Consider the following 27,819-nt stretch of genomic DNA (forward strand, 5'->3'; position numbering starts at 1 on the left):
CGGTACTAAGCGTGATAATCTCTAATATCTCATCTGATTCTCCCAATATGTAAAGGGTCTTTACAATGACAGCATCCAACCGCACATACATAGAAACAAAAATATTACACAATTAACCAATAAATTCGGAAAATTTCTCAGTAATGTTTGAAAATTAACCTTACTAAAATATAAGTGAATTTTTATTTCAGTTGTAGCCGAAAAAAATATTTTTCATGCGTTTAAAGTATCGTTTTAGCACTGTAATATGTACTTATTACATGTATCTATACATTTGGATGCTATCTTGACCTTTGACCATTGTTATTGTGAAAACAGGTCGGCCATGTTGTCTTTCTCGCCGTCAATTTTCGAGCCGTTTTTTCGAGCAAATTTCAACCGTTTTAAACATTTTACGGCCTCAAAAACTCATATAACGAGGAAAACAAGTTGTAGTTGCTATTTTCATGCGTAACATTTCTTCTGGGGATGGATTATTTTTCCGTCGAGCTGCCGAAAACTTAGCACCATGCCGCAACCATGTGGTCGGGCGCGGCCGGCCGGCGGGAGTTTTACTTTGTATCGGTGAGCTTTCGCGATTTAAACAAAGACAGTCGGAGTTGTTTACAGAAAATTTTGTTGTGAAACGCCAGCGGGGTGTCAGATTTTCTACCAATGACAACGTTTTCTTTGCGGCGTCATGGCGAGATCGACAATTCATCGTCAATTCACAGGATTGTGCCAACAATGGAAATTATGAATTAAGCGGCCCGACCCGTGCAATTAGCGCTCGATCCACGCCGCCCGACCGAAGAAAATTGTAATGACGAGCACATTTATCGGGGATAAAACCCCCAATTTTGAAAACCGACCGCTAGCCGCTCGAAATTTTTGGTCGGCCCAAAAAAGGCTAGGGTCGGGGGGTTTTTCATAGGGTCGGTCGGGTAACCGGAAACACAACATTTTTTTTCCTAGGCCTTATATCCCTTAACCCTACTATATCATTTCTGCATTCCTTCGACTCCAGTCCTGAAAAGAGATTTAGTCCCTTTGCAGCTAGTTTTACGTCAAAATTGGTCAGTTCCAGGGCTGTAGAAATCAATGAAATCTTTGGACTAGCTCCAGAGATTATCTAAATATTTGTTAAAATGAAATGTCAATAAATTGATCCTTTTGTTTTGCAGCGTGTGTGTTTCCTGCCCTGCCGCGCACCCAGCGTGCCACGGCCTTCACTCTGGGAGGAGACCCTAAAGGCAAGAACATCCTCTACTGCTTCGGGCAGAGTGTCGTCATCAGGGATCTAGAGGTGAGTCTGACCCTTACATGTAATCAGTCTGCTGAAGGTACTTGTTTTCTGACAACTAGTTCTGGCTGTAGAAACTCTATACAATGAAGTTGTCATGATGTGCTGTTGGTTTGCAATTACTACATGTTATTTGTTTGTATTTCTCACCTTTGTAGAACCCAGCTATCGCAGATGTTTACACACAACACGTGGCTAAGACGACAGTCGCCAAGTATGCTCCCAGTGGCTTCTATATTGCATCTGCAGGTAATATTATAGTCCTTGTGGCACTATGATCAAAATACAGTGTAACTTGTAATGATGTTCTGTTACACTGATCATGTACATGTATGTCCCAATTTGAATGTCATCATATACTAGTACGTTGGAATTTAGAATTTACCATTAGCCAAGTTATATAGCCCTGGCAATACTAGAACTTGCTGTTTTTAGCTGAAATATACAGTGTATTAATTCTATAATTACTGTGGGCATTTATTGTTAGACCAGCAGTAATATGTAAAGATTACAGGTGAGAACTTGCCTGTGTTGGAAAATAGTTGGAACTTTCCTGTACTGTTTAAAACCAGCCTGGCATTTTAGTCAAGCATACTATTTACATGTCTGTCTTTTCCACGTGTAGATGAGAGCGGAAAGGTGCGTATTTGGGACACCACGCAGAAGGAGCACATCCTGAAGTACGAGTACCAGCCAATAGCGGGAGCCATCAAGGACATAGCCTGGTCACCTGACAGCAAGAGGATTGCTATCTGTGGAGATGGCAAGGAGAAGTAAGCTCTAGTGATGATTGTGGTATCTGAAGCTGGAGTAGCAATATCTTGGCAGCAGTACCTCCCAAAAGTATCAATTGTGATTCCTGGTAAAACTTCAAACTGTCCAAACTCTAAAAGTTCAAACTGACACAAACCTTTAGCCTCAAAAGGGGGACTCTTCAGCAGGTAATCTATTGGAAAATAAGAACCATTTCCCGATCCGGACTTGCGTGCTCCTTAAACAAACTTGCTTCTTGCTGCCTTTGTCAGAAGTTCAAATCTGCTGTTCTGTGCCTGTTCCCAGGTTTGCCCATTGTTTCCTGTGGGACACTGGCAGCTCTGTTGGCGAGCTTGTGGGAATCAGCAAAGTTGCGAACTCCATCGACTACCGGGCGACACGGCCCTTCCGCATCATCACAGGAGGGGACGACAACACCACAACCTTCTACGAGGGACCACCTTTCAAGTTCAAAATGTCGCTTGCGGTAAGAACATTCAGCATTTCTCTAAACTGTGTAAAATGGTATAGGTTTTTTGTTGTTGTTAAGGGTACAAAGAGCTGCACCAAATCAAAAGTGTAAAAGTTATATTCAACTGAGGGACAGAAAACACCCAAAACTTAGCAACTGCAACATACATAATAAATATGTATAAGTTATAAGGAGAAATACTTTCATCATAATATTTAGTGTCAGCCTATATGAATGAAAGTCAGGAAGAGGAGATTTCTTTGTTTTAACCGGCTCGTCTCCTTCCCTTCAGGAACACACACGTTTTGTGAACTGTGTACGATTTTCCCCGAATGGTGAGAGGTTTGTAACAGTCGGCGCTGATGGCAAGGTATGTATACTTTAGTTATATAGGTTTAATAAGCAATACCTATTTCAAATTTGTTTTGCACTTCAATTGCATAGGCAATGTTTTCATGAGAATCAGTCTGGTAAATGCTGATGATGTTAACTAGTATTTTGTTACATGTGCACAATGTAATAAACTAGAAATTTGTTTGAAGCATAGAATGTATATCATTTATTGTAACTTTTTAAAACCCAATGCTATAAGTAATACTGATATTTGTGATTACGTGTAGTTCAGGTTATTTTCAACTTTCTTGCAGAACTGTTTCAGCATGCCACTTTGTATTCAACTTGTTTCCATTTATTTATTGCCTTCCAGGGCTTCATATATGATGGTAAAACTGCAGAGTTGATAGGTGAACTGGGAGGTGGCAAGGCTCATGATGGGGGGATCTACGGGGTGAGTAGACTTTCATACAATTTATGTATGTAGTGTTTTGATACTACATGTAGGTCTATATTTCAACTGCCTAAGCGTCAGTAGAATGCCAACAATGCAACCAACTCGTGGCTGTAATTATAATGTTTTCTAGGTACAAATCTATAGTATTATATTGTTTTGGGTGGTTGAGCTTTAGTCTGTGTGTCTTTTTGTCTGGACAGAATAGGTTGATATTACATGGTTGGGGGTAAGATCGACAGGCAGAATGACAGATCTAAAGGAAAGAGACGTGACATGGGGTAAACTCAAAGGTCACAAGAACCCAAAATATGTCCATAAAGTCTGAAATCTCTAATTACTAATTGTACTTGTAGTTGTACTTGTTTTTTTAGCTTTCATGTTATGTCGCTTTCTGACTTTCCTTTCTGTGTTCTGATGGTGATAGTGTTCTTGGAGCCCAGACAGCAACCAGCTGATCACATGCTCAGGAGACAAGACTGTCAAACTGTGGGACATGGAACAAAACTCTGTGGTCAGGTCAGTGTAGTTTAGTTTCTATTGATCGTTTTGTCTACGCCTTGGGTGAAGTGCCAGCTGTGTGTATCAAGCTGTACTGATATTTGTTGTACCGGTATTTGTGACGTCCCCACCAAATTGCATAATTATGACATTGAAACTCAACAGATGCTAATAACATTCAACAATGATAAGTATTATGCAATAAACAAAGATGTTTGTACAAAATATACACGTCTGATGTTAGGGAACATCAAATTGCAAATCATGATGCCGATGACGTCTCAGTGTAAATATGACTACCACACAATCAAAGCTAAGGTAGGCAGTATTAGAAAATGACAAGGTGATGGTTTATTTTTGTGCCCTTCCCTTCAGTACGTTTGTGATGGGGAAAGACATAGAAGACCAGCAGCTGTCCTGTCTGTGGCAAGGGGACTACCTCCTGTCGGTGTCGCTGAATGGGTACATCAACTACCTGGACAAGTCCAACCCATCCTCTCCCATTAGGATAGTCAAGGTCGGTATAACTTGTCAAACATAGAACATAGTCTAACTGTTAAGGCCAGTTATCCAGATGTAGTCTCTTACATATAACATATTTACTTTCGGGTATGGAAGTAGAATTTGTTTTGGGTGCCTGAGATGTGGGTTTGTGTATATTTTTGTCTGGTTGACAGTATGTGGGATGGGGGAAGATTGACAGGCAGAATGTCAGACACAGGAAACAGGGTGAAAATGATGGGTCAGAATCTAGCTGGGAGACAGCAGAAGTTAGTGGGGGATTCGAGGATGCTGAGATCACATACCTTTCGTAGATATCTGACATCTCCAATTCTGTGTTTTTTACCCAGGTTTTTACTCATTAGCTAGATAGATTTTTGTGTATAACCAAAGGTGTGTTGCAATTTTTCCCCACAGGGTCACAACCAGCCTATTTCTTCCATGGCTCTTTCTGAGGACAAATGCACAGTCTACACGGCTGACAACAGTGGCCGTATCAATATCCTTTTCAACTGTGAAGCCAATACCGCTGTCCTGATAGCTTCAGTGGCACGGTCTGTGGGAGGTGATTTTGACAGGTGATTGATAGGGAGGTGGAGTAAGTGGGTGGTATATGGAGGAGTTCAGGAAGTGTGATACCTGATCAAATTACATCATACAATTCCCTCCACAGTTCCCATTCATAGACAAAAACGCACACTTCCCAGACCTGTCACACCTAACTGTTGGCGGCACTGTTGCACATCTTTCTGCAATCATAGTTTAAAGCGAATTGATGATTCCCCTACTGTGCTTGGTGGCAAGGAGTTCCACTCTCCCATAGTTCTAGAAAAAAAAAGAGATTTTGAATACGTCAATCCCAGGTTGATTAAAAAACAAAGTGGTACCAATGGGCAATCTGCCATAGTAATACCATGGTTACCTGCTTATTAGTTAACCATTTAGCATAGCAGTTAATTAGTGCCATACTACAGTGTAGTTGCATTCAAATGTACTACATGTGGCAGCACAGCTGTGAATATTGCATGAAGATTGGGTGTTCCTTAACCACTCTCACCCCACTGGGACACATCCACGGGTGCACATGACGTCATCTGTGGCAAGGGTCACAAGAACAAGGTGTCGGGTATGGGGGTCCAGGGGGGAAACCTCATCACCTGCAGTATGGACGACAGTGTCAGGTACACCCATGTACCGGGGACAGAGTACGGGTAAGCTAACATTTCTTCTTTCTATTCTTTCTTGCGTAGCTGGTCCTTTTCACGTTGATATATAATACTGGTACTTTCTGTGCTACCAAATCTACCAACAGAATAGCTTTCAGTACCATGGACAGCCACTGTCTATTTCCTTACATCTAACTCTAGGTGTCTAAGTCATAGTCTTTTGAGACTTAAGTTCTCTTTGTGTCTGGATTTATATACTTTGTAAGTTATAAAGATTCTTTGCTATCAGGTAAGAGTAGCCACGGTTCCAATTTTAACACTTGTAATACTGTGTTCAGACCAGATGCTGTTACCATGGACTCACAGCCCCAGGGTGTTGGATTGGGCAAGGATGGTCTGTCAGTGGTGGCCTGTACAAATGAGGTGAGCAATGCATCATTCCACACTGTCACTACTTCTCATTGTCTGGTAAAATGTTGAAAAGTTCTTAAAAACCCCATAGGTTGACATATTACCAGTAGTATTTTACACAATACAAATACATTGAGCAGCTGGATAAATTGACTGAGGAGTCAGACATTTCAGATAGCATCCACTGTGTTTCGTCAGTGGATAAGAAGTTGTTTTAGACCATTATTTTATATCAGTGAGTTGTAGCTCAAGCTTTCGGAGAGCTGACCAGTTTAGCTTTAAGAATAGGAAAATATGCCATGCCTTCCTACAATTTAACATACAGACACTGTCTCTACTCAAATTGGTACCCGTACAATTCAACAGAATGCATGTAAATAGGGACATCATCATGGCATACCTAACATCTGTGTACAGAGGTATTGTTTTGGGTGTGTTTGCCTGTGTGTTCGCACAGGTGAGTGATAGCATGTGGGTGGGGGAATTCCCTAACCACAGACCACCACAGATCACAATCCACTCTTGTTTCCAGGTGGTTGTGGTGAGAAACGGGAGGAAGATGTTCAGCCTGCCTGTGGATTTCGAGGTGACCGCGGCTGGCATACACCCCAACCAGACTCAGGTCGTCGTGGGAGGCAAAGCGGTCAGTATTCTCCAATCTGTTAGAAAATAAGCAAAGAAAATCTTGTATCAGTAGCACAGGTAAATCATCATGATTGTAAATTCTGACCTTTTTCAAATTGGGGTAGTGTGGCGTAACAGCAGAGTACTTGACTCGGAACCAAGAGGTCACCGGTTCGAGTCCTGACATGCCACCGATCTTGTGCCCTTGGGAAAGGCACTTAGCACGACTTTCCCCACTTAACTCAAGCGAAAATGAGTAGTCTGTCCTGTATCTGTTTCTATGTGTGGGACACAACACCGGCAACAGCTGCCTGTGCCCCACATGTATTGCACTGTTGCAATTTCAATAACATCAAATCAAATTACACAGGGAAATCCGTAGCCATTATTTTGTGTGTCGTCCCTGTAACAGGACAAGAAGCTGCACGTGTATAACCTGGCAGGAGACACCCTGGTGGACTGTAAGACGGTCCCGTTGAAGGACGCCGTCACCGCCTTTGCGTTCTCCCCCGACGGCAGGTACCTGTCCTGCGCCCAGACCTCCAGACATATCACTACCTTGGACGTCACTGCAGGTTACGAGGTAAGGTCACTCTGTCCCTTCCCATGACAATGGCATATGTATGTATTGTTACTGCATTTCTCAACAAACTGCATTACTTCCATCCCCTGCTAGGTGGCTCTTCTGCCCTGATTAGTGATAGAGAGCTAAGTAACACTTTCTATTTTGTCTACTGATTTTCAAGTCAGTGTTTGAATTAGTCCAGGAAATTTGTCAAGAAGTCCATAAATCAAAACTCTTGTCAAAATCAGCTCTTGAAGAGTGATATGCCTGTTTTTAATCTGAGTGACCTTTTCGTTTTAGTGTATTTTTTGCTGTCAAACTAAAATGGTAAAAAGAAGCCTAGATGCACTTAATGCCCTGTGTGATAGCCCAGTCTCACAAGGTGCAGACCCCTGCTCCTGTCATGTTATGCCTAATGATGCAGTCACATTTGTTGTACGATTTTGATGTTGTAAAACTTTCAAGCAGTTAGTGACAAAAGAAAGCAAGCTGGATTTTCTATGACCTAATCATAGCTTGGAGATGAACTTACAGTTGCCTGCGCTGCAGCCCAATGATGAATCACATGGATCCCAAAAGTGGCTTTGTACAAACGCACAATGAATGTTACAGAGCCATTCCCAAATCCCTGTCTGTCTGTTCCCTCCAGATCATCCAAAACCTGGATGCATGGATGCAGAACGCCAAGGTGACCTGTCTGGCCTGGAACCCCAGCAGCACACACCTGGCCAGCGGCTCTCTGGACACCAACATCATCATCTGGACTCTGGCCAAACCCTTCGACAGGTTCGAGCTGAAGGGTCAGTATACGTTTCTCATATTTATGTTTGTTTTGAATTTACCTATGAGTATATACTAAATTTGAACTGATAATTTGACACCAATCAGAATTAATAGAGTTTGAATAGAGTGTAACAATCTTGATGTTCAATGTATTGTTCTTCTTCCATATTTTTATCATATACATTCCACTAAAAGTTAGTTGTAATAAATCCGTTTTTCATGCAAATGCAACAGTTTGGTAAATAGTGTCAGTCTTACAAAGATGCATCTTAAAATGTGTACTCTTACAAAGCTATACTGTTACTAAGCCATACTTTGATAACACTTCTGGAACATAGCCGTTTGCTATACGACTGGTATGTCGTTCTGAACTCTACATTCTCCTCCTCAGGTGCCCATCCGATGAGCCAAATTGTAGGAGTTGACTGGTTGTCAGACCACAAGCTCATCTCCGTAGGAATAGACAACAGCATCCGGGAATGGGACATCAAGTTGTGAAGTGCCTCCTACCCACAATGCACCAGGAGATTGACCTCCATCTTTTATCACCAATAACGACCAGTCACATTATATAACGTGTCATCTAAGGTTCTTTTCTAAACAGCTTCTAGACTTAAAGTTTCAGATTTCAATAATTTCTATTATAACTTTTTTGATAGTGTGAAATATGGGAGAGGCAGGACAGCTTTCAATGACATATTCCTATGGTAGCTAACTTGAAGTATGTAGCATCAAGATGGATTTGTCTGTCTCGGTGTAGTAAGTGATAAATTTTCCATCATGCTGAATATCTTGGCCCAGCATGTTTCAATGTCATGCAGTGGTCAAGATTGAAATATATTCCTTTCTTGAGGAGCTAGCTGTTGAGAATTGCTCTTGGTAGACTTTTGTGTACGGTTTAGCAACTGAAGAGAAGGATGAAATGAAGAGGATAGCTGGTTACCTAAGGAAGGCAAATGAATGTAATGACAGGAACACCCCTATGGTATGTTCCAAAGTCCCTACGCTCTGACAAAGGGTTAGGGTTTTCAGAGCTAAGGTTGAGTTGTCGGAACATAAGAGTGTTGGAACATAGGGGTGTCAGAACTTAGGGGTGTATACATAACCAACTAGACTGCCTTGGGAGTACTACAAGATCAATGGTAATTCTGAAAATGGTGACTCAGAGATATGCATGTAATGGTTTAACTGCAGTGGCTAAGTGTTCCATGTGATTTAACTTGCTGCTTAGAAAGGCAAGTTTCAATGGAAGAAAACTTTGCATCCTTGTCAATGAAACAAGTCCAAATCCTCCAAGAAAGGAAGTAGAAGGAATAGATTAATGCATCAGTGGTAATAGTTATGGACGAAGAGAAATGATACATACATGTAATACAATTTATGGAACTAAACAGACTGGTACAAACCTGATTATAGTATGTTGTAACTAAGGTTCTCAAGCAGTGGCGAAAGATTATATTCGTAGAGTCATGAAATGAGCAATAGATATGAATCTAGAATGTGTTCAATTTTGGAGTCGCTAAATTATGCCATAGGCAATGCGCAGGATTACCATAATGATTATTATAGTTACCCGTACAATAATGCAGCTATACTATATGTTACAGGTAAACAGATGCAAATAGGTCTGTGAGCATTATTGTGTAATGGTATGCTCAGTATCAGTGGCTCGGTAAAGTTTATCTGTAGGAATATTACCAATCCATTATCATTACCTAATGAATAACCTTTCACATAGATTATTATCCATCACCAATTGTAGTCCTCATATGTTTAGCTTATACCGATCCAGCTGTCTGATATATTCACAGACTTATATTCACATTATGCAAAGATAATTACATCAAACTCTCACATCTTGGTTCTATACCCTCCAGTTGTGAGGGTTTTGAATGATTTAAGTGCACTTCTTTGGACATGACTGCCATGTGGAGGAAACTCTTAAACAAAACTTCTAATCGTCTCGGTTTTCACTGTTTGCCATCGATACATGTATGCAAGGTCATTGACATCAGAAAGGTCAAATAAACTTCACCTGTGGTGTTTTTTTTAGCAAATGAGGAGCATCCGAGGATGATACTCATGTTGGGCATTGTGTGAGAAACCGTTTTCCAGAGGATCTTTTGTATTAGACTCTGATACTGAAGCTGTGACCAAAACTAAGACCTTCCACCCTGGCAGCTATACTGTTCTTCACATAGACCTGTGATGATTAATGGTACTTGTATCTGTGAACTCTGTATTTCCTCAATATGGTATACTAGTAAGTGATAGGTCTGGAAGTACATGTACATGTATAAGGTATGGTATACTGATACCAGAGCCCGCTATGTGTCTACGTGTATTATACATTAACAGGACGCTGCATTTCAGAATTAATGTGAAGGTCTGCATATTCTGAATGTAATAATCATCATGATGTGCAAGAGTCAATGAAACAACTTCGGTGTTCCCTAGCCTGTCTATGGTAACAGACACACGCACAAAGTACAACAGAAACTGAGGCCTTTCCAATATCTCTCAACAAATCAGGAAGTCCTGTCTCTGATACAACTGAATCTATCACCCTGGACATCTGTAATATTCTAGTACCGTATTGTATACACTTTTGTATCAACCTATATATGTTATGAACCTAACTTGAGAAGAAGAATGTACATGTAGCTATTCTACGGTTAGTTGCCTAGCAAACTGTGGTGTGAAACCTTGTCTATAAGAACAAAATAATACGCTTATCTGAGATAAGATTGTTCAGCTCGATGCCATCTGTCTTGTCTTTAGATATTAGGGTACCATGATTTATTTTATCATTAGCCAGTGCTGTTAAGTATGGAAATTCGTTAGCAAAGACTATAATTTCAAGCCAGCTGTGTAAATTTTCATGTCGTTTTCATCTAGTATTTGAAATGAAATCAAACACACGCTTGCATTCATGAACTCTTTGTAACCGCAATTATGTCAATGGCGCACTGAAAGGGAAATTACGCTCATTTTACAATTATGGCTCAAGTACTAGGGGTAGTTGGCAATTCTGGGACTGACAACTGCTAAAGGAGTCCACGTAGAAATAGGTATGTGTGATGGAGGATAGGGGCTGGTGGGCAGCTGTGTTGACTTAGGAAATGACCTTCAACATAAAGGATAGATAGCCTCACTGGTATATTTTTCCTTCTATGTAACAATATAAACTCATCATAATTCACGCAAATATCATAATTATATGATTCTATAGATTTTGGTTAGTCCATACTGGTGGATTTGAATTTTCCATGCTACGACATTTTACGCCAGAAATAAAGAGTATGATTCTGACATTATGTGCTGTTTGGATATATGTGTCTGTCTTAGTTTTAGTATAAAAGTAACTATTAAATGTCGGATAATTCATACATGTTAGTATCACTAATTTCTAGCTAGCTGGTCTGTTGAGAGGTTAATAAGTGCCAACATTAGCACACAGGACAAAGACACTGGAAAATCTAATATATATGTTCCACTGACTCCAGTACATGTATTAAAATAAAAATAAAGATATTAATTTGCTCGGCCTGGTGTATTGAAAAACATGTAATGTTAATCTTTGATATTGAGTTTCGTCTGTCGATACTAGTGGATGAAATTAGATTAGATACAGCAAAACCTCTGATGTGACCTATTATCAAACCACAAAACCAGCAACAAGGCCTGATAAATGCTTCTGAAAACATTGTGGAATTGGTGAAAAGCCCAGAAATGGTTTGACCTTCTGAACCTGACACCGAGTGTTGGTGCTCTCCTTTTTCTGACTGCTCTTTCATCCCTCAGTGTCAGCCTCCTCTTTTCTTCCCATGTTTGGCTTCTTCCCTTGTCAGTGTTTGGTGAGACAACTCCTCCATTGTGTGTGGGTCCAGCCAAGGCTGGTAGTTGGTCCTGGTGATGCTACAGATGGGGGAGACATGCATAGTAAGAGCATCGTTTACCATCACAAAAGGAGCAGGGATTGATGCCAACAGGGGGAGGCAGTATGTTCCTTTTTTAACGGAAGCGAATCCTCTTAAAAAGTTAAAGAATATTTCCGCCCATGTTACGAAGTTCTGTAGATGAACAGTATGCAATTCTAGAGCGATAAGCACTGCCCTCCCGAATTATGTTTTGAAAACCTTTAACAGAGTTTCTAGTGCACTTGCACAGTACCAGGGACTTCCCCCAGAAATGGACCATTCTCCAGCGGAAGTATTTAATGGGTAAATGTCTTAATAAGGGTTCCGACAGGACCAACCATTTCCTCCCAAGGGCCTGGCTAATTTCCACACAAGACCTCAATTTCCTGCATCATTATTTTTGAATATATGTGATGATAGGGGGTGGTTGTGGGGCTCACCCCCCGCCTGGGAGGACATAAAGGCTGTGTCCGCGGCTCTACATCGTACACTGATGGCAGGTTTCAGACTGCGAGCACACGCAGAGGCGTCTGTGTTGAGCCTTCCAGCTACAGCACAAGAGAGGTGAGTCTGCCAAGCTACCACTGATACCGTTCTGCTAAAACAGTTTTGTACTTGCATGCTAAAATTACAAACATGGCTGTATATTAAGACGAATGTCAGATGTACATTGTATGTTCCAAATTGTTCTACTCTTGGTTCTCTGTACTAAAAGGCATGTAAAAGTTAGCAGAAGTTTTCCTTTACATGCTGACGGAAAACGAATATAAGCATATGAATTTCAAAGTTCCCTTATTTTTGACTCCCATGAAAGGGACTGTGACTGCCATATTGGCTATTTTACCAAGTATGATCTGACAAAAAAATGTGTTTATGTTGTGATTATTGCTTTGTCTCACAAGACCCCAAACTATGTCTACAGTTACATTGAAGTGTTGCAATTCAAAATTAAATGGCCCCTCTATTTTTTGAGGACAACACTATATACAGATCAGGATGGACATAGAAATCCTTAGAGGTTTATAGCAGGCAGAAATAAATCAAGAAAACTATTGGTTCATCATAACTGGTGCTATATGGCATTAGATATTACATGGGTCTGACTTGTGTCTTCCATATGCCTGTGATGTTCACTCATAAGTTTCTATTAGTACTGATAGATATTTCCACTGTTAGTGTTACTTGTTTACAGCCATCGTGTTGTTTGTTCTTTTAGTGTGTTATCTAAACAGTCATCATCCTCACTACAGTAACTATATTCTATCATGCTAAGTTGCACATTGGGCTGCTCTGAGTCAAGTGGAATTCATGCAAATGTAACAAAAGATGTTACACAACAGCAACAGTTAGCCTTTAATGGTTTGGGAGAAGTTATCATCTGTCCAGCTTTCCTCTTTCTTTTCTAAGTCCAGATTTTGCTGAAAGCACTTTCTCATTTCTGTTGACAATGCAATTTTTCTCAAGACAATCTTATACAGGCAAGGAGTGGATTCAGATGCATCCCATCTTTTTTCAAGGATCTTGAAGGAAGGAGATACATGTATGAGCAATAGTTTGAGATGAAAGCGACTGTCTCTGTGCTAAGTAGTACTGCCGCAGGGAGTGCTGCGGACTGATTCTATCCCCTGCGCAGTCCTACTTACAACAGGGAACATTTCTAATGCTTCAAACCGTCCTGACCAACCAGGAGGGCCAGAAACAGTTGCCATGGAAGTCACGCCCATCTGAACACCATTTTTGTCTTAGGTATACTTGATTTGAGGATGTCCACTTTCCTAGCAATGGATACGACTTCATTGGAAATTTTGGACAGTCAAAAATAACTATTGTCCTGGGAAATCCCATATCAGGTCAATCTAAAAGCAAAAGAAACCAACCTTTCATAGAGCTTTTCCTACTTGTTACTAGAATGTACAGTTTGCGCTGTTTCCAGTGTACAAGGTATGTAAGGTACGGAAGATAGCAATGATGGTAGAGAAATGGTAGTCATTGTACTGTGGTACAGAGAAATGCATTAGTCTTAGACCAAACTCACTGTATACTTTGTATGTTGGTTCATACATCGCCTTTTCTGATATAGACAATCTATTTGCATGAAGATGACAACATCCAGAGTTGCAAAGACTGGTACATCAGGAGTGCCAATGACTGGCCTGCTCCATGCTAAGTACTAGTGCCGCAGGTGTCTGTGTTTCCTCGAACCCCTGCAGACTGGTGCTTAACATGGGACAGGTAATACTGCCACCTAGCTATTGGTACAGGTATTACAACAAGTGAAACATACATTCAGTTGGTATATCACCCACAAGTTAACAGGTACTACGTAGGTGCCTGGCTAGGACCTTTTCTAACATAACAAAAATAAAATTAAGCCAATCCTGGATGTGTTTTTCATGTTTGATTTGGTTAAGAATTAATGTAAAGGAAAGTAATCAAAAGACATTACAATTATATTGTTCTTACAGTATGCTTTTATTTTCAGGTCTTTTTCCAAGCTCATGACATAATATTTGCCAATTATTTAATATTGCATTTGCTTCCTTCCACTGTTTCACCAAAACATGTGGTTACATATACGAGTTTTGTAGAATCTAATGAATGAAAAATCAAGACTGGTATTATCTAGTACATTCAAGTAAATGTCAAAGACATGTACAAGAGAAAGTGATTTTATATCAAAACACTTGTTTTCATATTGCACAAACAATGTTATCAAAAATGAATTATTCAACTAGCATGGATATGGCTCTGGTCTATATATTAAACATTGTGTGCAATACAACTGCAAACTGTCTTTGTCATTTCTTATGAAAATGCTTCACATCTGATAATGTAAAACATGGGCATTTTGTACCTTTTTCAAACACTGTTAAGATTTAATTATTTTGTGTCTATGTTACAATCTTATCTTTATTGACCTATTGATATGATTGACATGTATCCAGGGCTATCCATATCAAATTACTGGTACCTTTTAATGTCAGCAACAAATGATCAAAGTACTCAACTTATAGAAATGTACAGATCAGCAGTTTGTGGAAGAACACTAGACATGTGTATTATTTCAATCAGCCTACTAACTTCACTATGGTCCCAGACCTTCCAATTAATAGAAGCTTCACTGTACAACAATAAACTTTAAGATGAAATAAAGACCACCGTTTTTGTCTGTTGCATATATGCTGATCATCATAGAATTGAAACTGTTAACAATAACTAAATTTTCACAGCATACAGAAATATTACAACCTTGTCCATGATGTACATCATGTGTATTGTGCATGCCAACTGTGACTACAGGTAACTGCACAATGGCACAAAATCTTCATTTTCTATAGATATGGTGCTTGTCACAACTACAGGTAAAGTTTTCCAGTTAACACTTCAGATAAATACAGCAGCTCATCTCCTGAACAATTGTCTTCCTCAGCCTCGATCACAGATGACCTCAATAACCTGTAGGTAGAAGGTAGTGCATTTCAAAACCATGTAGAGAAAAAATTTCCATACTAATTACAGTACAAGTCTCGTAGATTTAAAATTTTATTTATCAATAAGTAAACTTTAATAAAGAAATATACAAATCATGGTTCTTCTGAACAAAATAACCCAACCTTTTGTTTTGTCACAGTCTGCAAGGCACTTCAAATTGAAGTTAAAGTTAGAGGGCAACCCATGCTATTCCATACAAAAGTTAATAATATGAATACTCACACTAGGTTCCATGGTTACAGGATCTAAACATCGGTGGATGGCACTGCCCACTATTTCATCTAGTAGGGTGTGCACAAGGCTGTAGGAAAGAAATTGTACACTTTCATCCTGAAGCAGAGATCCAGAATAATGTCAACAAAACACTTGATAATAATAAATAATATACTAATTATATGTTTATAATATCTATTTTATAAGTTATGATGTCGTTATGATGTCACAGCTTTCAAAATAATGCTTGCTATCAATAGCAAGATGCATATGAAATAGTCATATACATGACATTGTACACAGGTACACATACTACTTGGAGCAGCTGCATTGTTGTGTCAAAATCTGTTTTAAGTGTTTCTCCTTACTTTTCATCGGACACAAATCTCCAGAGGTACATCTGCAGGTAGTGACAGTCCACCTGTATCTGCTGAAGTCCGAAGCGGGCAAACGTACGCAATCTTACACACTCCAAGAACGTCTGGGGAGCAGTAAGTGAACAATGAGTCAAACATTACAACTCCATCTTAAGCTTGACACCACACTATTTATAGGTCTACCTTAGTACAAGGTGCCACTGTCTGTATGTGACTCTCAAACATGCCTTTCATACCTAAAGTGCTTCTCAGTTATCTTTCAACCAATTGTAACAGTGCAATCTTGTACCTTAAGGCTGATCTTGATAATACCAGTGAGGACAGAGACTTTGGAGAAGTCCACGGCGCTGAAGATTTCGATCCTCTCCGAGAACAGCTTCTGTATGTTACTCATCAGGCTGGTGTCCATGTTGGAACTGGAGGGTGAAGACGCAACATGAGTTTAGCAGTGAACGGTGCCTTACATGTGGGGACAGCAGTGTTCTAAATGCAGGAAATTCCATATCAGAGGGTCAAGATTTCAAAAGTTTCACTGGGGAGCATGGCCCAAACCCCACTAGGAGTGTCATGCCAGGTCAACAATGTCATGATGTTACATCAGACGAAGTTGAGATGACAGAAATTTTTTTTAGGTTAAAACACTGGGGGTTGGCCTCTAACATTACATGTATATCTTAAGAGGTACTACCCCTTCTTTGCTAATAGTCGCTTGTGTTTCTGCTGGGAGAGTCTACATTTGTAGAGGCAGAGATGACCTTTTCTCCTCCACTGCCCCCTCCCTCGTTATTTAGTTTGTGTCATTTCAGAGAGTGTTTACCTTGGTGCATAGCTGCTCCACTGAGAGCGCTGGTTTTGTCTGGAGGAGCTGTAGGGAAACGTCCGTTTGCTGGAGTCACTACTGTGGGCCTTCCTCAGCCCTTCTTCATACAGAAGGCCAACCTGCCAGGACAACAGATCACAGGTTGCAGCAAAAATTCATCAAAAGGAACAACGCACAACAGAAAGATGCAAAAAACACACCATTTTGAACTTGTCACAATGTAATTGTTCAACACTCCAACGCCAAATATTTTTCACACATTCATTGCAAGCTAAATTTTCCACCTCACAACACTAATATTAATGCATATAATTTCACTGTGGTTCCGTAGTAGAAGGACAAAGGAGGTTTTTGCAGTGTATTTCAGTACATTAACATTTTTTGAAATAATTCTGTTGTACAACAGTGATATAATTCGCAGTGTCATGGTGGAGAGTTCATCAGAAAACTGAGAAAATAAAACCACTACGAAAGTTTCTGTAATTTACAGTAATAAGTACCATGATGGTTCTGTTGTTAGCCTTACCTGTGAGTCTATAGCTGTGACGTCCTCCACAACTCTCTTCATGACAGCACGGACGTTACGGGGCTCGATGGTGTTCAGCCAATCACGGGTCTCCACACTTTTCCTCAGCATCTACAAATAGCGGTAACAACATTATTATCAGTTCCCTTTTGTTTGCTTCCCAATTCATTACTAAGGCTACAAAGAGTTGTGAGTGTGAATTGACTCGAGTAGTCACCTAAATCTTATATCAGGTTGTCTAATGTGCTTTCATAAAGTCACTACATGTTGCAGTAGTGCATTGTAGACTAAGTACATTTTGTACATGTAACTAGAGATCATAAATATTTTGTTTCTTGAGTTACACTACAGTACAGTAGCAAAGAAGAAATGTAACACAGCTAATCTGTATCACAGAAATCCTCAACCAGAAAAAAATTGAGAACCACAAAACAACACACTACACATTAAATGCAAATGCTGAATTAGCTCTGCCATCCATGATGCAGGCTGGCAATCATTTCAAGTCATTTCCCATGCAGGAGGTAGTTATATGGTGGAAGGAAATTAGGCCACAGCAAGTAAATTTTATGGCTGACATCCTCCGCAGACTCCAAATCTAATGCGAGCGGGCGAAAAAAAAAAAGTCGGACCGAAAAAAACAAGGTTCCTTCATGTTGAAATTTTGACTCAATCATTGTACAAATGGTTTTGATTCAGTGAGAACATCACATATACACATCCAGCATCACATATCACTGCATCAAAGTAAGAAACAAAACATTAAATCTTGTCTCCTATCTTCATAGTTCTGCCATCCACCTTCCGGCATGGCAACAGACATCTTTGCCCATTTTTGGCATGTTGACCACTGTCAAAGGGCAACAAAATTTTATTATTTTTTTTCAAATCAGGCGAAAATTAATGCGCGCGCTGCTGTCATCCATAAAAATTACTTGCTGTGGCCTTAGTAGGTACATTTGGCTCTAGCAGGGGACATATCCATCAAACTGGACAGATTGTTAGCCTATGGGCAGCAATCCAACAGATGGTTTCTCTAGCTACCGGCAAATAACACAGTTCAGACAGAGGTGTAGCCAACAATTTGATTAATGCCCGTGAAATGGTCAAGCCCTGCATTTTTACGTAATGGTCCAGGTGTAGCCAACAAGTCAATCCCTACCTGTGAGATGGTCAAGCCCTGCACTTTGACATAATGGTCCAGGAGTTTCTGTGCCGTGTCCTTAGCCAGGTTACACAGTTCTGACAGCGGTGTCACCGCAGACTTGTCCTCCACCAGAAACTGTTCATCAGTCAGGGATATCTGCAATGGAGATAAACAGTTAGCAACATTCAAGACAATAACAAAGAATTCCAATTATTGTTCTTACATGGTCACTTTGAAGGAAACATCCTTTGGGTCAACTCTTCAATTCATTATCTCACTCCTATACTTGCCTCATTTCTTGTTCTTTCATCTACTCTATTACTGTTTTTATTCATTCTCATATTCTTTCTTTCATTCTCTTGCTCTTTCACTTATTCATCCCTCCCTCGTTCCCTCATCCTACTGACCAGATAGCTGATGGTTGTCATGTCATAGTCCAGACACAGGCGAGACAGCAGGAGGATCAGAGGTGGGGGGGCAGAACTCTTGTCTCCAGAACCCTCACAAAACTCCTGTAAGAAAACACACAGCAGGGTACATAATGAACATCAATTATGTATTGTCTGAAGCACAAATTAAAACAGTTACAACTTTTGATTTTACTTCACTTTCCACAGAATTTTCCTGGCTTACCACTTTTGTGAAAAAAAGGAGGGATTCTACCTTGTGTCAAAGCTTACAGTCAGGACTTATGCAGCTTGCACCTAATGTACATTTGTAGAAAACTAGTGTGTTATGCCTATAAGCCAGAAGACTCTATCTGTACATGGCCCTTAACACTAGGTCTAGAGTGCAACCATCATTTTGAAATGGAATTAAGGATGCCTACTACTACACCTACACCTCTTAGGATGTTTAATGGGTAGATGAAACAAACAATGTGTTGCTTACAGAGCAGGTCGTGAACATGTGTTTGAGGAAGCCCACCACCAGACCTTCCCTCACATCCTGGACACAGAACGGCTCCCGGAAGTACGGCTGCATCGCAAACGTGATGTCTGACTCAATGAAAGCCTGGTTCAATGGAAAACAAAAGACTTTAAATTTTACATGTACTTGTGATGTCTTACCATGTAAGCGTCTAAATCTTCACTTTTCATTTAAAATTATACCAGGTACAATCAATATTTTGTCAAACAAAATTGTTAATTGTTTTGGGATGGATTGACAAGGATTACAAGATGGTGAAAGAGAAAAAATAAGATGACTTAAAAAAATGAAAATGCTGTGCTAACCATACAAAAGGTATAAACTGATGATCTATGAAAATTTCACCAACATCTTCTGACAGCATTTCCCATAAATTGTCAAACAAGGAGAGAAAGAGACAACGAACCCTGAGATCTGACAGCACAGTCTTGAGCTGGTCTAAGATGGAGGTGGCAGTAGTCTGCAGCAGGTCTCCCAGGTTACTGCCCTCCTGTTTACTGAGGGAGCGCGAGGCAGCCAGGCTCTGTCGCACGTCTGTCAGGCAGTCTGTACAACACACCAACAAAACATGGTGCATGAAACAAAGTTCAGAGAATTCAAAATGTTCTGGGTATTTGTGAAAGTATTGGAACTGTGGAAGGGATGTCATGATGAAATATAATCATCTATTTCACCACTTCCTGAATTCCTCCACAGGCCGCCCGCTTAGTCCAACCCAAAGCGTGCCGGGTCATCTATTTCACAATACAACAATTGAGATGAACTCATGATCATGAACTGACCTGCAAAGTGTCTCCTGAGTGCTTCAGAGTAGTGGATGACCCTGTCATGAGCCATCTTGGCTACAATATCAGTAGCAGAGCTGGAAAAAAGCAATGTTGAATTTCATTATATCAAAAGTTCACTCGTCAATAATATGATCAAAACAGGAACTGTAAGTTAGAATTATATTAGCTAAACCCAAGAGACAGCTCCCACCTTGTAGACTCTGTCTCAGGTAGAAGTTTCTCCACTGCCTGTAGCCTGCGATGGAAGCGGTCCAGAGCTCGCACCAACAGGGTGTTGTCTGAGGACTCTTTCTGTTAACAGAAATATCAAAATTTGTCTTAAGCCTTAAACACTCTTTCTGCTGACGTCCTGCTGACTTCTGGCAACATTATTGGTACTGGTTAAGACATCAGGGAGAAGGTGGGCACAACGGATGGACTGTGTACCAACTCAAATTTAGAAACTTTGCAAAACTTAATGAAAAAGCTAATAAAACAGGTTTCTAGACAGCCTGACATCCCTTTCTCCATTTAAGTTACTGCTGCAACTATAGAAGGAAGGGAGGAGAACTAGGGAGAAATAAAACAGACAGAAGAAGCTGATCTGCTCTAACCTCCAGTTGTACCCTCTGTTCCACATAGCTGAAGTACTGTCCCATCAGTGAGTTAACAAACACCTCCAGTTTCTGGTTGGCCACCTTCTCCAGATAGGCCTGTTCCTGCACTCTGAAAACATAACACAAAGTTTGATGTATTAAACTGGAAAAGACAGCCTCAAATTTTAAGCTACATGCAGCTTGGCAAGTTGCTATTGATACTTATCAAAAAAGAAATATAAAAAGACTTGTTTGTTTTGTCAAAGCACAAATCTTAGGCAAGCTGAAGGCACACATGTACATAATAAAATGCCCCGGTATGTGCAGACCTACCCTGTGCCAGGTCTGTTGATGAACAGGTCCTTGTATGAAGCGATGACCAGACACATGTCACTCAGGAACACGTTACAGCCAGTGTCAGTAAACTCCAGAACATCCTGCATGGGGACAGGAGACAAAAACAACTAGATTGGTCCACATTTCACAATAACGTGTAAATATTTTTAAAAAAGCAACTCAACTGACAAAATTTCATTTTAAGACTGTGTAGCTGTGATTGCTTTTAACAATGTACATCTATAAGAAGTTCAACCTTCAGCTGCAATGTTCATGACTGATCAATAGACTGTTTTTGATTGATTTGATGGAAATATGCCAAATGCAAGTACAAGTCTGTCCCACCATGGGATGAGGCTTGTCTCCATCACCAGGGTCGCCAGGTGATGGCACCTGCCCCTCCTCCAACATCTGCAGCTGCAGCCGCAGCATCCGCAGGTCCTCATCCACCTTGTGTCGGGCACTGCAGAACATGACAGACAGCACCTGACTAACACAAGTCTAATCTCCAAGCAGATTCTCTGGGTGATTGCAAAATACAGTATCAAATTGGCAAGACAGTATCCAATTAGCCAGGCAGTATCCAATATACCACCCAAAAGCTGCAAATGGTTACAGCAATACAGGCGGCCAATATACTACTTTTGCCCCACAGAATCTGCTTGGAGATTACCACAAGTCCACAAGAGTAGTAGTAACACGGTAGTAGTATCCAGTTTTAGATCATACTGCTGTGGAGGTCCCTGACACTGAAGCTGGTGTGTTACGCCGAAAGGCGGTTATACCGGCTATACAGATACAGATACAGATACAGACACAGGGGGAGGCAGTAGTCAGCTAGTCATAACACCATGTTTCCAAGGGACTCTGTCCAAGTGGGTCAACACTAGCAAGGCCTGTCTCTCTAATGTTCTCTAATCATAAGTCTAAACAGTAACACAGTTTTTATACAGAAGAATGTAGACATACTATAGTTATGCTTGTCATTGTCAGTCAAAGTTTTATACACTTAAATTGTTCCATAATGGCTACCTTTAATTCTGTGCATGTGTGCATGTGACTGTGTATACAGGTGCAAATTTGCAGAGCTTTGTCTATACCTTTCTTTAGGTCAAACATCCTCTCATTTTGAACAGAAAAAAACAACATCCACAGGTTTCAGTGCCCCCCTAAGGTGCCCCCCTAAAGGAACCTAGGAACTTGATGCGTAACAAGCCACGCCCCCGATTCTTTGCAGACGAACTCTGACCTACTTAAATCAATAAGGACAGAGGTCAACATGACCTTTGTCCTTTCTTCTACAACATGGCTGGTGTAACTAAGGTCTCCGTGGTTCTGGCCTTGTTGGCCATGTTAGCTGCCTGGCGTTACTTTCCTCCAGTTCCTGACAGCATTGAGGAAAAAGGGAAGTTCAGAGGACTGATTTTTAGCCTCAAATTGCAAGATGATCTGGCCGCTATTCTAGAATCACTCGGTCTCACAACCAAGCTTTCCTTAATGAGGGCTATGCAGAACATTCTGAATGTTAAGATGGAGGATCCGTCGGTCAAAGTCACTGACACTACATTTGCTGGGGTCAAGGTTCGACTGTACGAGCCGACAGGTAGGAAGAAGGCTGGGAAGGGTCCTGGACTGGTCTATTATCATGGAGGGGGGTTCTGTGTGTTGAACGTGGACTCGCATCACCACATAACCCTTCACCTGGCCAAGACCCTGGGTGTTGTGGTTGTGTCTGTGGATTACCGGCTAGCTCCGGAGCACGTCTACCCCGCCGCGCTCGACGACTGCATGGCCGCCACCAAACACTTCATCAACAACGCTGAGAAGTACGACGTGGACCCGTCTCGTGTAGCGGTGGCCGGCGACAGCGCGGGGGGTCATCTCTCAGCGACTGTATCCCTGAAGCTAAGCCAGGAGAATTTCAGGCCCATGCCACGACTCCAAGCTCTGATTTACCCCGCGACGCAGTTTGTGAGTTTCAACACTCCCTCTTACAGGCAAAGCGGCCATCTGTTCACCTTATCCAACAAAAGAACTGCTTTCTTCAAGTCAAACTATCTGGCTGGTGACAAGTCTCTGATGCAGACATTTCTCACCAACGAAAACCTTTCAGACAAGTTCAACTCCTCCCACTATGCAGATTATCTCGACCCACACCTTATCGACCCCAAGATTCCGCCCCGCCCGCCGGGAAAGAAGATGTCTGCGGAAGAAGTCGGGCCGAACCCAAGACATCTCCTCGACCCGTACATATCTCCACTCATGGCAGAAGAGACTGACTTGAGGGGACTACCCAGGGCGTACATAGTCGTCTGTGAACATGATTCCATCCGAGATGACGGCATTTTTTACAGCAAAAGGCTGGAGAAGGCAGGCGTACAGGTTCAACTGAAGCATTACATGTCAGGCTTTCACATGGTGTTCCAGTTATTTGATTATGTACCAGAGTTTGGTAGGTTTAAGGTAGGACAGGACATGATGGAGGATCTTAAAGAACACCTCTAGATAGCATATCATAATTTTTACCTACCGGGTATTATACTCTTGGCACTATCTAAGTTTGATATGTTTAGCTTGTAAGTTTAAATGCTTAAGTTAGAGGTTACATGGGGGTTGTCATTTCATGTCACCTACAGTCACACTTAGTCTGCCTGATAACCATTAGGGACTGCAGAAAGCAATGAAAGACTCACTGTTGAAGGAACTCATCACACAGTTCATCTGCCGGCTCCTTCAGCTGCAGCAGGAGATCTACACACTCCGCTAGCTGGTGAGCATCAGACTGGGAAGGTGGAAATAACATACAATAATAATTCAATAAAAATAATCAAGGCTCACATCTTTACAAGCAAGCTTTAGTGATCAACAAAATGAGAAAGACTTGCTTTTATTCTACACTATATCATTGATATCATAGCTACAATACCTTGGGGTAATGATTCAGTTTTGCCTTTAAAAAGTCCAGTAGCCTATTCTTAGCATAGCCTTCGTCAAAATAAGCATTAAAAATGTGACTAATAAAAATGATGTGTGCAAATCTGATGCCTGTCTCTTATTGGCTAAGTTGCTATTTATGATAGACTGCTAGTCTAAACAACAAAATCCTTGTGGTGCAATAAATAACCCATGTTACAGAAAACTGAGATAACATTACATAATGATATAACTGTCATACCTCTTTGTTTTTAAACTGCTCCCTGAGCTTGACACAGAGCTCAGCGACAATGACAGAACAGTCCTCCCTGATGCCATGGAAGGAGGGCATGTGCTGGTACTGGTCCAGAACTGTACGGGCCTTGGTGTAGTATCTGTCAGGGTTTGAGAGAAAAACCTTCATCAAGACATTAAATAAATTTGTCACAGATTTCAGACTTAAAGGAACTATTGCCTCACCTTCCTGAATTCCTGTATGCTCCCAGTCAGTGCCATTTCCTGTGTCTGACCTTTTGACTTTCTGTATCAACCTTCCATCGACATGTGGTCAACCTTCTCTGATTGGATACGCAGACAGACAAGCCCACAGCTCAGTCACCTAAAACAATACTTCTGCATCCAAAAGTAACCAGAACTTGCTATTAAGTCAATTGTTTAGAAAAGTACCCAGGGCCATCTTCCTCCTGGTTATGTGAAGCACACTTACCTGACAGCCTGTCCGTAAGCCTGCATCTCAATACACTTCTTCAGTCGTGCTGGCAGCTCAAACAGGAACTGGAGCTGTAAGAACGACAGACAAAATTCAGCACTGTTTCAAAGCTTGGGCAGGATACTTTGGGGAATATACATGTGTTGGCAACATTTTACAGATTTTCAATCCATCATATTTGGCATTATGTCTTGGGCATGGTATTGGAAAGCAGAGCCTATCCCCCTCCTCTCACTGCCCAACTAAAGTCAGGAACCTAATTTACACCTGAAGTCCTGTAAAAAAAAAGTTGTGTAAAGTGCCTTTCCCAAGGACACAACGTCTAGCCAAGAATGCCAGGGATTGAACCTCTCAATTTCATGTCTCACCTTTTTCAACAGCATGTGCACCCCTGACAGTTTGGTGATCTGTTGGCGCCTGTCCTGCAGAGTCCCGCTGATCCGGGCGCTGAACTCCGTGATGGACTCCATGTTGGTGGCCAGACGATCCATCTCATCCTCCATCTTCTTAAAGTCGTTTTTCATCTGCAGAAGTGAACAGCAAATGTTCGCTCACCTTAAAGTTTCATCAATCATAAGTGTTAGTACTGTTACTAGTGTTAGTAGCTTGTAACCAACTACAATGTAGCCAAACAAATGGTGTCATTTTCTTTACCTTTGATACAAGAAAATTTCAATCCTGTTCAGAAACCAAATTTTATCAAAATTAAATAGACACAAGCACAATTTAAGAAGAATAATAAATCATAAATTCACACGCACAATTTCATACTATCAAAATAGTATCACAGGAAAATTCTTAGTGCATACACTGTACCCGTTTGGTAACTAAATCAAAATTCTCTTGTGGCTGCAAATTAGGGAACAAAATGACAACTTAAAATGACTTGCAAAGCAATATGATTACAAATAGATGCTCCTTCATTGTAAATATAAATGAGCAAGGCCATTGCTTTTTACCTTTCGTATTGTATCAGTTGCACTGATAAACTTGTTGTAGTTTTCATACACCAGAGTCTGCATGTCACTGTCCAAGGAACGGATTTCTGCAGAAAGTTAAAGGATGAAGGATCAAGTACAGCAGGCATTTGAGAAGAAAAATGATGGTGAGTCACATATGTTTATGATCATTTTTCAAAATGATACAAAATACTAGTACTTGTGCAACTTTCAGTAATAAATCTCATACTTGAATTTCTATATTCTTCAATTTCTGTTTCTTCTAGAGAACCAGTCTCCTGTTATTAAGACCACAGACAGAAATACACGAAATCTGTGTATCAGAAATGACAGTGTATCTTACGTCTGACCATGTCCCTCTCCTTGTCCATGAGTTCGTTAAGCGACTTCTCCTGCATGAGACGTTGGAGGTACACCTCCGGCTTGAAGTGGGCCCCATTGATGTCACACGGGTCTGTGGTGGCCGCTGCGCCCTTAGCACCTGACTCTGCCTGTAGATATATACAGTGTACATTTATAGATATACAATTAGTTAGGACACAGAAGAACAGATCAAAGTTTATTATACCTTTTTTTTCTTTCTCACTTTGCACTCTGAAAAAAAAGTCTGACTTTTCTAATGTGGGAATGTGAAAAGAAAACAAGGGTTCTATTGAATATGTAGGTGCTAAATCATAATGTACTGGTCATACATGTACACGAATAGAGACTGGACTTGAGTAAAGGAAGGGACAGTGTTACATTTAACCAAATTTGCAAGTCTGAAGTACCAAATGAACATAAATTGTGTTTGGATTAGCTATCTAAAAAGTTTTGCCATGTACATGCATGGTATATAAGAAAGCTGCACACACGTTCACCTGTAAGCCATAGTACAGTTTCAGCATGCCGTGTCTCTTACGCCGGCGCCCATCATCCTCTCCTGGTGGGGGCGGCGATTCTGGGTGAAAACAAGAAATTCCGAGATTTCAGACACCTGGGAAGTGGTTTGGGTTTTCGTGAATGTATAATAACTGTGGATGGGATTGTATGATGTAATTCAATCAGGTATTACACACAGTCAACCACTACCCGAATTCCTCCAAGTACTTACTCTAGGCCAGGTCAACTTCCTTGATCCATCACTGTTCCATAAACATGTTGTGAAAGTTTATGGGTTATACTGAAAGGAAATTCCTTGAAAAGGGAGTGGGGCTATGTACAAACTATCAACAAAAATTGAAGGGGTTTAATATCAGCAGCGGGTTATCATGGGATCAAAATGAAACGGGAGTATTATTCCCTTGTTGGTGTTGTCTGGTTTATCAAAAGGCTCCACGTATAATAATTGATGCCAGAGTCGTTACAACTTGACATGTAACTATGCGAATGATATCCCATTTTTTCCCATTATCTAGTGCCCGGAAATAACTTATTTGTAACAGCATCTTTGGGTAATAAACAGGATGGAGATATGACATGTAGAAACTTTGAAAACAGACTGAGAAGGATAATAATATGTTCCGCCCTCCCCACAGATTTTTTACCTGGAGCGGCAGCCATCTTGAATCGTAATGCCCGGTGGGATCATTTGGAAGATTACATCTCTGTCAAGGTTGGTTGATAAATAAAACTGGCATAAAATTTTCAGAATATATTATTTTAGCGCATATCATACAAAGAAATCATAATTTATAATGTATTTAATATTAAAATGAGTAAAAATATTCTAAAGCTTGATTTATGTATTATTGGCGTTCTTTCTAAATTTTTGAAGTACCCTATTTCTTAGTCGACCCGCCCTGAGCGGAAGAAGGCGGAGAATTTTGCAGTCGGCGAAGGCGGAATGACAGATTGCAGGATTTCTCGCAGAGAAAGATGATATTCTGTCCTTAATTCATTCCTTTACGGTTGCTTACACGTCTGTAACAGGTAAGGACGCACTTAACATTCTCAGAACGCTCCTAAGCCGTCTCACTGTCCGTATTTTTGTCGGACAAGAGACTCCGATTCTAATGAGATCATGAGATGATGTCATAATTTTTTTTCAGGACCTGGTGATCTAACTTACGATTCACAACATTGCCAATCACATCACAACATTGTCATGATTGCTGTTTTGTTGATGAGCCCTCAACAGCTAAAATCGTTTTGATGTCTTTGTCGTAGTTCCTTTATCCATAATTTTTGTGTTTATCGCACATCCTACTAATCAACATATCATGCAATCAAATCAAAATAGATTATAATTTTATGTTAAGTGCAGCCA

The 27,819-nt window shown here is 40.7% G+C and overlaps 3 protein-coding genes across 4 annotated transcripts in view; 2 read left to right on the forward strand and 1 right to left on the reverse strand.

Moving 5' to 3' along the window:
- The window catches only part of LOC109471086 (WD repeat-containing protein 1-B-like), a 13,241-nt gene extending 2,079 nt beyond the window's left edge, over positions 1–11,162 (forward strand). Inside the window, exons 2-16 of the mRNA XM_019770281.1 lie at positions 1,164–1,285; positions 1,441–1,531; positions 1,908–2,055; positions 2,342–2,522; positions 2,800–2,877; positions 3,214–3,294; positions 3,722–3,813; positions 4,171–4,312; positions 4,714–4,795; positions 5,354–5,507; positions 5,801–5,885; positions 6,406–6,516; positions 6,910–7,080; positions 7,712–7,862; positions 8,237–11,162. Coding sequence (XP_019625840.1) covers positions 1,164–1,285; positions 1,441–1,531; positions 1,908–2,055; positions 2,342–2,522; positions 2,800–2,877; positions 3,214–3,294; positions 3,722–3,813; positions 4,171–4,312; positions 4,714–4,795; positions 5,354–5,507; positions 5,801–5,885; positions 6,406–6,516; positions 6,910–7,080; positions 7,712–7,862; positions 8,237–8,343 — 1,796 coding nt within the window. The 3' untranslated portion in view covers positions 8,344–11,162. The remainder of the gene's footprint in view (positions 1–1,163; positions 1,286–1,440; positions 1,532–1,907; positions 2,056–2,341; positions 2,523–2,799; positions 2,878–3,213; positions 3,295–3,721; positions 3,814–4,170; positions 4,313–4,713; positions 4,796–5,353; positions 5,508–5,800; positions 5,886–6,405; positions 6,517–6,909; positions 7,081–7,711; positions 7,863–8,236) is intronic.
- A 3,789-nt stretch (positions 11,163–14,951) lies between these two features.
- Positions 14,952–27,154, reverse strand: LOC109471194 (vacuolar protein sorting-associated protein 51 homolog). 2 transcript variants are annotated; one of them, XM_019770482.1, is made up of 23 exons: positions 27,098–27,154; positions 26,432–26,511; positions 25,915–26,062; positions 25,572–25,657; positions 24,981–25,136; positions 24,610–24,683; positions 24,145–24,277; positions 23,663–23,751; positions 21,315–21,432; positions 20,967–21,070; positions 20,652–20,763; positions 20,249–20,349; positions 20,053–20,132; positions 19,677–19,816; positions 19,232–19,354; positions 18,748–18,852; positions 18,356–18,496; positions 17,194–17,304; positions 16,665–16,786; positions 16,137–16,263; positions 15,839–15,951; positions 15,480–15,558; positions 14,952–15,221 (listed from the first exon to the last, which is right to left on the reverse strand). In XM_019770482.1, the coding sequence occupies exons 1-23, from the start codon at positions 27,111–27,113 to the stop codon at positions 15,192–15,194; spliced, it is 2,388 nt and encodes a 795-aa protein (XP_019626041.1). In that variant the 5' UTR covers positions 27,114–27,154; the 3' UTR covers positions 14,952–15,191. The 2 variants fall into 2 exon arrangements, with proteins under 2 accessions (XP_019626041.1, XP_019626040.1); XM_019770481.1 differs by having other exon boundaries at positions 26,426–26,511.
- LOC109471195 (arylacetamide deacetylase-like) lies at positions 22,273–23,474 on the forward strand. Its single transcript, XM_019770483.1, has one exon. It carries the CDS (start codon positions 22,275–22,277, stop codon positions 23,472–23,474), a length of 1,200 nt encoding a protein of 399 aa, XP_019626042.1. The 5' UTR covers positions 22,273–22,274.
- Positions 27,155–27,819: the final 665 nt, after the last annotated feature.

The sequence above is a fragment of the Branchiostoma belcheri genome, unplaced genomic scaffold, assembly GCF_001625305.1.
Source record: "Branchiostoma belcheri isolate BF01 breed outbred unplaced genomic scaffold, Haploidv18h27 scaffold24, whole genome shotgun sequence".
Classification (NCBI taxonomy): Eukaryota; Metazoa; Chordata; class Leptocardii; order Amphioxiformes; family Branchiostomatidae; genus Branchiostoma; species Branchiostoma belcheri.

Coding starts and splice junctions, on each gene's coding strand:
- LOC109471195 (XM_019770483.1), top strand. CDS start 22,275: ATGGCTGGTGTAACTAAGGTCTCCGTGGTTCTGGCCTTGTTGGCCATG.
- LOC109471194 (XM_019770481.1), bottom strand. Junction 25,137..25,571: donor CAACTGATACAATACGAAAG/GTAAAAAGCAAT, acceptor TCACTTCTGCAG/ATGAAAAACGACTTTAAGAA. Junction 16,264..16,664: donor TGGAGCAGCTATGCACCAAG/GTAAACACTCTC, acceptor TTCACCCTCCAG/TTCCAACATGGACACCAGCC.